Consider the following 13,625-nt stretch of genomic DNA (forward strand, 5'->3'; position numbering starts at 1 on the left):
TAATGTCAATCTCCAAGTTTTTTAGACAGGTTCTGGGAGACAGTCAAGAGATGACATCATCAGAGTGAACTGTAGTTTAAGAAATGAGGAGGAATATATATATATACTGTATATATATATATATATATAATGTTGCCAATATATATAATTGGCAACATTAAACTAAAAACCAAGAGTCCTGATTTTGCCGCTAAAATCATTTGGTCCTCACTATGTAATATGTACTAGAACACACACACACACACACACACACACACACATAAATAGACTATTGACTATAACGTTAACACTCTAAACAGTGTACTCAACCACAGGAAGGGGGGTTGGAGACAGCGTTATGAATCTTAAGAAGTTTATTTTTCTCCTGTCAAGAGATTTGAGAGAATAAATTGAACCGATAGCCTGTAGGAACACATAGTGTTATTACAGAGCTGCATGGATGACAATGTGGCGCTGAGCAAGCTGCTTTGATGAATGAAAGAATTACTTATGCCCAAGTAAGACACAAATCCATACGCTAAATATAAAACGGGCTTATGACAGATATTGTCGACCGAACATATATTACCATAAAATATTCACAGTGCACAAGATAAATGGTTCTATTTCTCTCTTTGATTTACTCACAGCTGTAAAAATATCAGTGTTTCACCTACTGTGGGAAAATAATTAAATATAACTGGTGAAGCCTGAGATCCAGGTGGAGTTAAGGGTGTTGTTTCTTAGAGGAACGCTCGTCATCAGGAGCTACAGGGCGATCCATCTGACATAGACGAGCCATCGCTGGTCCCTGGTCAGACGGAGTGTGAACGAAAGCCAGCGACCCTTGAATGAACTGAGAGGCTAAGTAGGTGTGAGGAGGTCATTGACAGTCATGTTCTTTAGCATTTTCAACCTCACTGCTGGACCTTCTCACCAAATCTATTACAGTGCACAAACACGGAGTGTGCACTGGCCACTAAAAGGACTCATTATCATACATTAATTCCATATGTTGATTGTTTCCTCATTGGAGGAAGCTTTTCTGTTTTTTTTACACGGATTTCTCATTAGCTATTGCGAGCTGTTGTCTTATAACTGCTTTTGGGTTATGTTTTTTTTTACCTTGGGCTCTGTCGGACCAAATGTTGAAAAAGTTCTATTAAAATGTCATTATTATTTGTTTTTTTAAATAAAGTTCTTGGCATTAATGTGTGATAGGATCTCTTACAATCTTGGAACGCCTTCTGGTGCTCTACTGCAGTAATGTTCATCCCTTAAACTGATAATAAATAGTAATAACGCCTAAAACGTGCTGCTGTTCCTGTAATTATGAGCCAGATGAAAGAAGATGGCAGGTGTAGGAAGAGTAGCCACGGGGGGTTTCGGAGACTTTATTAGACAGGAAAGCTTGGAGAAACCTCCAGAAGAAGCCGGGTGCATCAAAGGGATGAAGAATCAGCCTCCATACACTGGGCACCATGAAAGTGCTTTTAATTTTTTTTCTTCTTCTTCCAAATGTTTCTCCCCAACTTCCAAACAGCTGCTGGGTTTATAATTCTAGTTTGATTCTTTGAGCCTTTTAAAACCTTTTAAAATGTATAAGCAGCTAGTTATAAATATATAATATATATATGTATTGCTGACAGAGGATGAAAACGGGTTTGCTTTGTGTCTCGGGATTTGCTCACCACAGCCACCTTTGTCTACTCACAGGGAAACCAGAAACAGGCCTCAGACTAATTTTTTGAACTTAATTAAAGAAAATACGATGAAAGAGCTATTTGCGGGGGCTCTTAGAGAGCCTCCCATCAAAATAAAATTAACTCCCAATGCGGTGTGGGGACAAAACAAGTACAGTGGGCTGCTGAGTGAGTATACCGCCGTGATTGAAACCGCCGGAATTTCTTTGAACCATGAAATTGTCTTTTATTCTGCAAGCATGGCATCAAATGAGAGAAGAGGGGCCAGGACTGTCGCCAACTGTCGCAGTTATTTACTTATTATGTGAGGGAACCTCCATAAACGGCGGAGACAGGGAGCGAATGCAGTGTGAACGTGTCAGATCTCTGGGACTGACACTGTCTCATCATAGGCAACGTGTTCGACTTTATTTGTCCGTTGCTTTTCTCTTCCTGGCTTTATCTCTTGCTTTACCCCCCACCACTTTGTTAAAATAGCTGGTCCTGCTCAAGTGTTCTTCCTGCAAAAACGATTTTTAACGGGACCGTTTCTGCATGTTTCTGTGAGCATGAAAAGGATTAAACCAAAAATAATGTAATCATTATCAGAAAGCCATCAAAGAGAGAAAAAAATGAGGCGCTTGTGTTGGAAATTCAGAGCTGGGATGTAGAACTGGGACAGAGACGATGAGACAAGGGCGGCATTGACAGCGGAGCACCCACAGCGGGTCCCACGGGACAGCGGGGTCACAGAGGAAGGCAAAGGGCCAGCTGATTGTGCCGGAAAGAAGAGAGAGATGTGTGACAATGATGGAAAAAGAGGAAAACAGAGAGGGAAGACAGATCAAAGAGCAGAGATTCCATCATGCAAACAACAGACTCCAGGCCTTTGCACCATCATTTTCCTGCTTTTGATGTTTCGCTGCATTCAGGCAGCGGTGATGAGCAGGAAAGAGGTGGTTCCGGCAGAGAGGAAGCCATGAAGAGACGGAGAAAAAGCCGTCAGCGTTATGAAAAGCACCGGACCCAGAAGCCTGAGGGGGGGGTCGCTTTGATGGCACCACTGTTTACTCTACATGGAAGCTGCTGGCGGAGGAGTGGTGATGGAGAGGAGGAAAGGGCATGATGGCGCAGGCTGCGGGAGGGATACTTAACCAGGCCGTCCATGTCAGCCCCCCCTCCCCCCAGAATTAACCAAAATATGAAAGGAAGGCAACTAAAAGAAATCACTGACAGACAATGAAGCTGCACAGCCAGCAGGCATTCCATCCAGCCAATCCAAACAAATCGAAATGGTTCCAGCTCAGGTTAGTGCCAGGCGGCAGGCCTGGACGCTGATGCTGGCGGACAGCGTGGTGACATATACTGACCTGGGCTCGAGGCACTAGTTGTAGTAGGTTCAATTATTGCTACAGTGGGGGAGGGGGGAGGGGGAGAGGAGGGAAAGAGGACAGGTATGTGTTATTAACAGAATGGAGATGTAAACTGAAGAGTGCATGTTAGGACAAAAAGGACATGGAATGGACACAAATCCTGTGCATTAAAACAAGCATCGTGCGTCTCTCCGCACTGACGCACCAAGTGTTGTAACCCCTTGTTAAAGCTACATGCTGACCGCTAGGACATGCAAAGGTAACCTGGCAACCGCGCTGCGGCTGATGCCAAGCTTGGACAAAGAACTCGGCTAGTGTTTCTACTTTTCTCTCCTTCCTTGAGGCTGCACGAACAGATTAAAGTAAAAAAAAGTAAAAGCGCTATTATGCTGCCTTTGATCCCGCTGAGGAGGGAACTCAGAGTTCCAATCTGATTACCTTATGAACTCATTTCAGGCTGAGCCGCCGGTGACATTTGAGAGACGGAATAATGTGTCCTCCAGAAATGCTGGATTCGGCACGGCGGCGCGCGCCCATCCACCGACGCCACCGAACACATCATTAATGTATGTTTTACGTTTTTGTTCAAAATGTCACGTCGCGTCGTTGCCGAGTTAATTCATGTGTGGGGAGCACAAAGCAATTTAATCGCACTTTTACAGAAACAAGGAATGATCCAAAATGACGTGAGTGTTTCATTAAAATATTACAACATGGTCTTTATTTGGATCCTAAGAAAGAAAATAAATTCACAAGATTTCTTCCACTTCAGTCAGTTTGTTGCCATTTTTATGATTACACACAAGTAACAAAAGATTTAAATGTGCACCTGAATGTATCACGATGTCCATATCTATAAAAATGGCAGCAACAGAGTTAGAAAAGTGAGTAAAAGCGTCACAAAGTCCTTGTGTCCTTCAAACCAAAGCAACCATTGAGGTTCAATGAGGCTTTTTTCAGACAAACGTCCGCTGAATGCAACCACAGATCCGCTGTTTCTGGAGATTTCTCTCAGGCCTGGGTGTCTATTTACAATGTATTGACACGCATCCATTTAAACGGTGCGCCTAGTGTTGGCATCATCAGCCACGTCTCCTCTCTGCCTCTGTGCTGAATCACTAAAGCAGCCATTTGCAGAGGACCATTACTCGTTTTCATTGTTATTTGCTTGTGAAATTGTGTAGGAATCAATATTAATGCATGGTATTAAAACAGGGCTTGTCTTCTTGTGCTGGTGGAAACCACTTTTTTTCTGTATATCACATGCACTATACGCAAAAAAGTTTCCCATTGGTTGTTTCTTTAATCTGGGACCATTCGATTAATGCTTGAGCATAAATGCAGCAGTGGATCACTTCAGGAGCTCTCAAACCCTCGTCCGTCACCACGGAACACATCTTTGGACATGCAATCTCTCCTTCCCAGCTGCGCGCTGCCATCGGGGCTCTTTCTCTCATCCAGCAGACCGGCAGCATCATTTCACGCACTGAATATGGCGGTCACCCTCTCCCGCTCGCTCGCAAGATTAAACACATTAGCTTTCACAGCTATTTCATTTCATGGCTTGCCATTCTGTGTGTTCTCCGCGGACGGGATGAAGAGAGAGATTTAAAAGGACAAGATGTGAGGGATCCAGTATTCATGTGGGGCCTCCGTGCAAATGTTAGAACAACTGCGTCAAATATTAGAACGCTTGAGTGTGAAGTAGCAGACTTGTTAAAGAGTTGTTAGTTAAGGGGAACACGATAAAGACCAAAGGCTGGGCTACTTAAAACCAAAGTTCCAAAAAGCAGAAAAGAGACCAGAACATTTTGGGTGTAACTTCTAATCAAGTGAGCCCAAACCACCCAGAAGATTAGCGACACTCTCTATACTGATGATAATGAATTTTGCTACTAATAATGATGTGAAGAACCAAATATAGACATTTTATGCAACAGTTTTCAGTCTTCTTTTGTTTTAGGGGCCAGATATGGGTGTTTAACTGCCTTTGTCATATCGTTCCCGCATCTTTTTGTAACCTGTTGTAGTAGCCGTGTTGCTAATGTTTGGAAACAATTGTTCCAAATGGGTGACCTGGTCAAGGTTAACAGCTTTGCCTCACAGCAACATGTCCCCAAGTTTGTTAACATTCTGTGTGACAGCTCCATGTTCTCACTGTGTCTGTGTGGGCTCAAGGCTCTCTGCACCCCCCCAGGCCCGGAAGAGTTTGACTGATGACTCCAAATTGCCTGGAGGTGTGAACGTAAGTATAAATTAATTGATTCTCTCTGCATATTAGCCGTGTAATCAACTGGGAGCTCATCCGTAGTGTTCCCCTCTGTGCTCTCTCCTGTCGTCAGCTAAGACAGGACTCAACATCCTGCAAATGCAAAGTATCAGCAATTAATTTTCTGCTCAGTTATTGTCATTGTCGAAGAAAATCTCATTATATCCTTACTTTCTCCAACTGCGCATCAAAGACTCTGACACGATCGTCAGATATTGTTTGTGCTAATTTGTGAACGAGCCAATTTGTTCGGTATCCTTTGTCATTCAACTCACTCGGACACTGTATCATCCTGTGGGCATTCGCCAGGCTCAGCCATCCAACAATGAACGTTCCTCCTCGCGTATCTGGACTCTTGTAGGTGTCGGCGGGGATAGGCGGGGTGTGGGTGGGAACGCTGCCTGCGGGATGGACGCTGACTATACCAAACACTTCCTCATCATGTGCAACTGGGAAATGTTAATGGAACTTCAGATTGCCTTAAGATGGAAGTCTGAGTCATCACAAGCAAGGTAAATGGTGAAAAATCGCCGTTAGCGTGTTCTCACGCGTACAAATCATAGCAAGAGATGTAGTAATTTCAGGTGAGAATAAATGGAACCCGCAAAACTCCTCCACAAACATTTCAGCCTGATTTCTCTGCTCTTTAAAGTTGTTATCGCACGATCCTATTTCTGGTTTCACCCTCAGCGCTCCCCTTTTTCCCTGCATCCGTGCTCCATTACTCAGGTACAATCAGAGTGTGGGAGCAAACAACATCATCAACAACAATGGCAGATGTTGAAATGACACCAACACATGCGGTGATTGATAAGCGTGGCAAACAAACACGACATTCATTAACCAACTAGGCAGCAGTGTCTCTCGCCTGAGGGGAGCTGAACGGTGGTGGAGAAAGAGAGCGAGACAGTAACTCTTTTTTCCCCCTCTGTCATCAGCCGCTTCCGACTGCTGCCTGGGTGGGAGGAGGGAGAGGAGGAAATGAAGGCAGAGGTAAAGGCAAAGGAAATCTCCTCCAGGGCTAAGCCGGGGTGGGCTGAGGGATAAGAGCTGGACCAATTAAGCTGGAGCACTCCTCAGAAAATTGGAGTGAACAGTTTCAGTCTTTTCATCAAGTTTCCTTCCATCTCCAGTACGAAATGGGAAGCCGAGGCACGGACTGTCGGTTGATTGTTGCACCTCAGCTAAAATCATAAGGTGTGTGTAATTATGTGTGTGCGTGTGCGTGTATTGCTGCATGCCAGAAAAACATTCAGAAACCCATCCAGCATGCTTTGGTACTTAAGATGTAATGGTTCTGGAATTGACAAGATACATCAATGTGGGCGTAAACAGTCTCCATCTCCCGTGTCAAAGCTAACACCAGCAGCACTACGCTAGTCGATTCAAACCAAAACATCTGTGTGTATAAAATAATACTGAAACATTCAGGTAACGCCACCGTGGGCATTCACAACAAAATTAACCTGCATTTTGGTGCCTGATAGTTCAAACATTCACCCACAAGCATTCATCTTTCACATGTGAAGCAAAAAGCAGATATTTGGTACTTTCAAGTGGCTCCAGTCAGTGAACAAAAAAATCAATAAATTTGTGCTTATGTTATTTGTCCCATTATAGAACTGATACTTAAGTGTTATAAATGTATTGTTAACCTTAATAAGACTGGAATATTCATCTTCCTTTGTGCTAATTGTTCTGTTTCCCCCAGAGCAGCTCCAGTCTACCTTCACTGAAAAGTTTAGGGAGGACCCCAACTACAGAAGAGCGGCATGGTTGAACCCCACTAAAGTGGAAACCCCCCAAAATGCTCCACACTGACACTTCCAAACCAACTGACACTTCCAAACCAAGAGCTCTCAATCATGGCGTCTGTTCTTGTTTTGTTTTAAGTGATCGTCCCATTTTGGAGACCCACAGCAGACCTTCTAAGCAACGACAACAGGTCTAAAGTGTAATACTGATGGAATCACAACCTGAAACAGAAGCAGCAGCTGTAGCCCTGAGCTTCCTTAAGGTAAGAACCGGGTATGCCGAGGCGGAATTCCTCCAGAGTTCTTAACTTCTGACAGCACCTGAATGTGCTGCAGGCAGCAGAAACTACAACAACTGTCATGTTTCAACGGCACATCTTTATTCTTATTGTTTATTGTGACCATTCCTACTGGAATTCCTACCCTCTTCCCAGCCTCATTCTCTGAATAAAGCCAAGCGATCTTGTGACGTGGAACTGGTTTACGCACGTGCTCGAGGAACTGCCACCACTTGAGGGCCGTGGTGTTACGAGCTGTTTACAATCACCTGAACTATTTTCAGAGTGCCTATTGGAGCAGCATCAGCCACAAATGTCCCAACCAAAATCCACACAAAGACCCAACTCAAGAAATACTCCTCGTTAAAGAGTTAAAGTTGAGCTGTTCGCGCTCTTGTAGGAAGGATTTGCGCTACAGGGATGAAGACCTTTCAGCTTCAGAACGTTGACATAAAGCTAATGAAAGTGAGCACCGGGTCCTTCCTTTTTCAGTTTATGCCCCCAGCAGCTGAAGTCCAAGGAGCCTTCTTAAATGGGCCTGACTGTTTCCTGACAGCATGGACTGTGGACTCGTCGCTACCTTGGGGTGTAACAGAAACCGGTGCGACTGTACAGTACAACCGTCTGTTGACCGATGACTCCCAACACTTTAAATTCACCTCAGCGCGCCGCGCTCTATCAAATATGCATGCCCCTTTCCCTCTTCCCATCTTGTTCATCAATAGCTATTGACCGGTTCTAAAATAACAATCCAAAGTCACCCGTGGTGAAATTTAACCTCTGGGTATTGTTATTTGCGTCGATGCGGCGGTGAGAGCGCGCTGCGGTGATCGGGCGCCGCTTCGCATTAAGAGTGACAGCTGAATTGGCCTCTCTTCCATTAGTGGATATCAGGGAGAGAAAAGGAGGGCGGAAGCAATGCCTGTGTGTGTGTGTGTGTGCGTGTGTGTGTGTGTGTGTGTCTGTGTGTGTGTGAGTGGGGGGCCACTGCCGGAGAAGAGAGGGATACAAAGGAAGAATGAGAGACAAGGGGAAGGGGCACATGAAAGAGCAGGCAGATAGAGAGAGAGAGGAGTTGGGGGTGACAGCGCAGGAAGCTGCCTTTGAGGCCGGTGTCACATTAGGATCATCCATCTGAGGATGCCAGACGAGCCTTTCATGTTCTCTGTGCCTGCACAAACAGGAGAGGAGGCCTCCGTCAACACTGTTCCACCTCTCTGGGTGCAGAGTCTCTGGCCTGCTGGGGACGATGTTCCAATCAGGGAACCTGGCGTGAAACTACTGAATAATTTAGTTTACCTGCGCCTCGCTTGAGGATGTCCCACTGAAAAGCCTTCTCACTCTGCAGGCTCTGAAACATTGGTCCCACTGATGTCAGTGGCAACGTTTTGGGAGGGGTTGCCCTAAAATGACTGGAAATGTGACTTTTTGTGTGACTGCACATTAAAGATGCTTGGCTGGTTCAGTCCAGGTAACAAGAATAAGGCCATTGAAACAAGTTTATGATGATTTCACCTGCATTCATAACTTTGTTGAATTAATAAATAAAACACACATTGCAATAGATGCTGAGGTAGTCCCTGATTCCTCTTTATCTAACATACTGGTTATGATACCACTGTATACATACCGCAGTATTTACTGAACTAGAAGGTGTTTTACTGTACTGCATTCAAAAATGTGATGGCTTTTAAAGAGAGACGAGGGATTAAAGCGCCACCCTTTCCTCCCCTGCCCCTTCATTGTCAACAGCACCATAAACTTTCCTTGTTGTCCTTAAAGGACCCCACAACACTGCCGTTCCTCCATCCTGAGGACAGAATCTGCTCTTTTTTAGAAGCATTTTATTTTTCTCCAACGCTTTGATGTGCAATTATTCACCAAACACGATGAATAATTCTGTTTTCTCTTATTTGGCCTCTTTGACTCTTTTCCGACTTAACATTTAAATCCAAGGGCTGTTTTGTCCTGTTGGCAGATGAAACTTTAAATGCAAACATCGATGGGCGAGGAACTGACACTCTGGGCTTCTTTGACCTGATGGTGCATCAAGAAAGTTTGCAGCAAATAGAACAAAAGAAAAAAACACTTGAAAGTGGGCGGAGCACTCCGCAATTGCTGACTCGGCACTCTGCCTGTGCATCGCTCCCATCGGGTTGAAATTCATAAAAACTCACTGATGAGAGACGCGCTGGCGTTGGCCATTCCCAGCTTGTTGCTGGCCACGCACGTGTAGTTTCCGAAGCGATCCTCGGTCATGTTGGTCACCGTGAGGACTGATCTGGAGCTGAGGCTCTTGATATCGACGCCTTGTCCTTTGTTGATCCTGGAAAAAAACAACACAAATCGCACGTGGTTCAGCCTGGAGTGGATCTCCAGAGCGTCCACACTTCATCGCCCTCTTCAGCAGTTTATCCCTCACTTAATCATTGCTGTCTCACTGAGATGCTTTGACGGCCCAACGAGAGAGAAACGACCCCGGAGGTCAAACAGCTGGCTTCCACTTGACGCGCTGTGTGTCGTATTGTTGCCGTGGCGGCGGGGGATGCCACTCCAGTTGCTGAAGCTGACTAATGTTTCATTGTTAACTTTGGTTGTCGTGATGATCTTTAGCAGCCCGCTGAGATCAAAACTCACTCTGTGGCGACATGCACAGGCGCCTCCTGAACGTGGGGCTATGGCGCGTCTTTCCCTTGAGCGTTTGTCACTGTGAATTCCTGTTTGGATTAATAAAGCCTGACATCCCCCAGAGAAAAGGCATTTCTCTTTCCCAGCCATTCTGTGGCGCCTCGACACCTCTGACATGGCTCGGCTGGCTCGGGAAGTTGACACACACCTCTACCTACGCACAGTTCCTTTCTGTGTCTTTTTCATTAGAGGGGGGGAATGAGGATATCACTATTCAGAACTCAAAGAAATCTGAAGTCCTTGAATTAACCACAAACTAGACTCATGCCAACTTGCCTCCTTGCCAATTTGAATAAAGTGTAGCCACCCCATAATTACAATTAGCACAGTGCGAGCTGATGATTGAAAATGTGCTCACCAGTAGTGGCTAATGGGGGTAATTTGGATTTCAAATTCAAGGAGAGACACTTGAATCCAGACATACTCTTGCATGTGATGCTGGTGATTTAGGTGTGTTGCCAGCACAAGTTATATCAGGATGGACAACACAGCCATGGACATCTGGCTAAAGCAGAAAAGTACACTGTTTTCTCAGAATAAAAGCACCATTTGTACTGCTGGCCCCTGATGGATTAAGCTATTTGGACTGTTGAATGTGACAAGTACAAATATCACAAGAGGAAAAAGAGGAAACATGAATTCAGGGTCTGAAATAAAAACTAACACAGCTAATGCTTATACACATATACACTATGAGTCTACTAGCTCAGTGCTAATACAATGATATGGGTATGGAGCATCATGCTTACAAAGATATGTGCATGTGTTTTAGATCCTTATTTTGTAATCATACATAAAATAAGCACAGCAATTATGCAGCCCTGAGGCACATCACTGCCTTTTACAGGCTAACGTAGGTATTACACACACGTTCAAACGACTACAGTTGTCAAACACAACTCATACATGATATAGTTTAGTCATTTTTGAAAGTCCTATCCTGTACGGAAACAATACAGTAACCAGGAGGCACACATAGCTAAGATGGCTTCCAGCTAAATTGATTAGCACAACTGGAACGCAGCTGCTGCATCTGTAATTGTAACCAAATGAAAGGATTTCAAAATATTTTGTCAGGCTTTGTTTTTAAAAATGTTGTTGCTGAGTAACTGAAGCATGACCGATGGTTTTTCAACAGCCAAATCTCGGGTGAAGCCTAATGAGCCACGTCTTCCTTATGCAAATGAGGCGCTGCCTCATGCTAACAGTGGAGTGATGCAGCAGATGCACGTGAGCATCGGCGGCTCTAGTGACCTCGTGGCCTCACCTTTTCTCGCCCTTGTACCACTCAAATGTTGGAGCGGGGACGGCGGTTGCCTCGCATCTCAGCAGAGCGGTGCGTCCCAGGCCGATTCCGTGGATTTTTATCTCGTGGATGGTTGGAGCAACTGGAGAATATGAGGAGATAAGACGTGTTGTTAGATCACAAACACCAGTTGAAGGAACCGTCCATGTTATCAGCAGCAAGAGGGTAAAAAAAAAGGAAGTGATAAAACAAGACGTGCAGTGCTGAAAGTGAGCCATTGAGCTGGAAGATGACAACCTCTGACGTCCTTGCCGGTGCACATAACGCACTCTTAACACGGTGCTCAGGGTCTGCAGAGGTGGTGTAAGCATATTGTGTTGGGAAAATGGAAAAATTGGACTGCGGGGTGATAAATGGCTTAATGGAAGTTCAAAGTCTCAGTGGCAGAGGCAGGTTCTGTGAATGCGAAACGAAGGCCTTTCATGGACTCAATTCTGTTTTAAATCTTTTTTTTAATACGAAACAGGCCGCTTTATGTGTTTTTTGGGGTTTTTTTGGCCTTTAAATATTTACCAGGCATGAAGAAAGAAACACTCTCTTGAAAGAAATGCAATTAACAAACTGAGATAGATAAACTTTTTTCCTGTGCTTGGACAAAACCCCCCCATACACACGACCATTGAGACACCGAATAAAGAAAAATGATCCTTTTAAATAGACAAACAAGGCTTATAGTGAGCAGGGCTATTCAGAGACACAACTCAATACATGCTGGAGTGCAGCTGGAGCCCACAGATTCTCCATTAAAGAGCAGTGGCACCGCACACCAGCCAAAAAACAACAGTCTTGACCACAAACATGAGAACACGACTGTGACACCAGCACCAACAGTAACAGACACCGTGAAGTAAATCCCAACAGGAAGTGCTCCATGGATCCCTCGGGCAATTCATAATTTATTTTATAACCCACAGAGGCAATCGGGCAGACAAAATCCAGGCAAGGAGCTGACAGAGACAAAATTGAATAGAAACCGAGGTGGTTTCCTGGGGTGGAGGCTGGGGAGGCCAGTCGAAAAGAGGCAGATCATTGGAAGTCAGTCCAAAAACCAAGGCTGGAAAGTAAGGCTGGCAGAGAGTGTGTTAGGCTAGGCTCTAAACATGTTGGGGTATGTTTTGGTGCGCTGCCGGCCCCTCTAGTGTTTCTTTGACATTCGGGACCCTGAGTGGTCTCCAGAGACTGGCATTTTTCACAGTGTATTCAGGTGACGGGCAGCTAGCGCTTCGAGAGGAGATGCCGATGATTTGAGACAAAAAATGAAATAGCGCTGACACCACGTGAAATCGCAACTTTTAAATACCGTGGAAATCAGGTGGATCAAATTGGGTTGAGGACTGGGGAGAGCCACAGGCCCCGTGGATCGTAAATCCCAACCCTGATTGTGACGAAGCAGACTGTGCCAAGAGCTGCAGCCTGTCACTGGAGGGTGGTCGGGGCCAGTGGTCACCGGCCCTGGCCCAAAGGCGCACCCTTGATCTGGGTTTTATGTCCTACCAGGTAGACCCCTGCTTTCACCTGGGATCTCGGTTTCCTTTGGGCAGAAAACATGGGGGGTATCATGGGCCTAATAGGACTGGGTTGATGGCCACTGGTCTAGGCCATTGTCCATAAAGGACTTTACAACAAGTAACTTTACAAGGATTATACTCATCGGCTCAGTGAAAGCTGAAACTCCAAAAGACACGTTAAACGCATGTTCCTATCTTAAAGCTGAGATATTGTTTAGAGAAAGTAGTACGATTTTCCATCTGCAGGCTGTCCTTCCTTAGAACAGAAAGGAACAACAGTCGTGGCGCAACAGTCAGCGGATGTTGAGCGGAGGAGGTCACAGGAATGGATCAGCAGTGCTACCATGCATCTGTGCGAGGTGAGAAAAGAAACACCAGCATTTGTAGGAGTGGCACACGACCATGTCGCAGAGGCAACAGCACTGTGATAAGGGATGCCCTTTCACTAAATCTTCCTCTGCATCCTAATGAGCACATTTAACTGAAGGGGGGGGGGGGGGGGGGGGGTCTGCTGTACATTTCCTGTCTGATTATCACTTTTTTTTAAACATAGTTAACATTTTGAGATAACTGCCGTGGTACAGTGTTGGAATGGCTACAGATTTGGTTTGGGTCTCCTGACCCTGGGTATGGGTGGATGTCCTGTAAGAGACTGGTGACCAGTGTGGGGTGTATTCCTGCCTCTCACCCAGTGGCTGCTCGGATAGATTTGGGGTTTACAGAAAATGGATGACTAGATGTAAGATAACCACACCATAAAGAAGAGAAAGAATACAAGTTCTTTCTCA

At 45.2% G+C, this 13,625-nt stretch overlaps 1 protein-coding gene across 5 annotated transcripts in view; it reads right to left on the minus strand.

Annotated features, from left to right (window-relative positions):
- Positions 1–13,625, minus strand: part of negr1 (neuronal growth regulator 1) — a 92,746-nt gene that overhangs the window by 18,295 nt on the left and 60,826 nt on the right. For 3 of the 5 annotated variants that reach the window (XM_057038659.1, XM_057038658.1, XM_057038661.1), the window contains exons 5-7: positions 11,291–11,411; positions 9,513–9,661; positions 3,032–3,070 (exon numbers count right to left, since the gene is read on the minus strand). In XM_057038659.1, coding sequence (XP_056894639.1) covers positions 3,032–3,070; positions 9,513–9,661; positions 11,291–11,411 — 309 coding nt within the window. The remainder of the gene's footprint in view (positions 1–3,031; positions 3,071–9,512; positions 9,662–11,290; positions 11,412–13,625) is intronic. The other 2 variants (XM_057038660.1, XM_057038662.1) reach the window with 1 other exon arrangement.

The sequence above is a fragment of the Takifugu flavidus genome, chromosome 7, assembly GCF_003711565.1.
Source record: "Takifugu flavidus isolate HTHZ2018 chromosome 7, ASM371156v2, whole genome shotgun sequence".
Taxonomy (NCBI): Eukaryota; Metazoa; Chordata; class Actinopteri; order Tetraodontiformes; family Tetraodontidae; genus Takifugu; species Takifugu flavidus.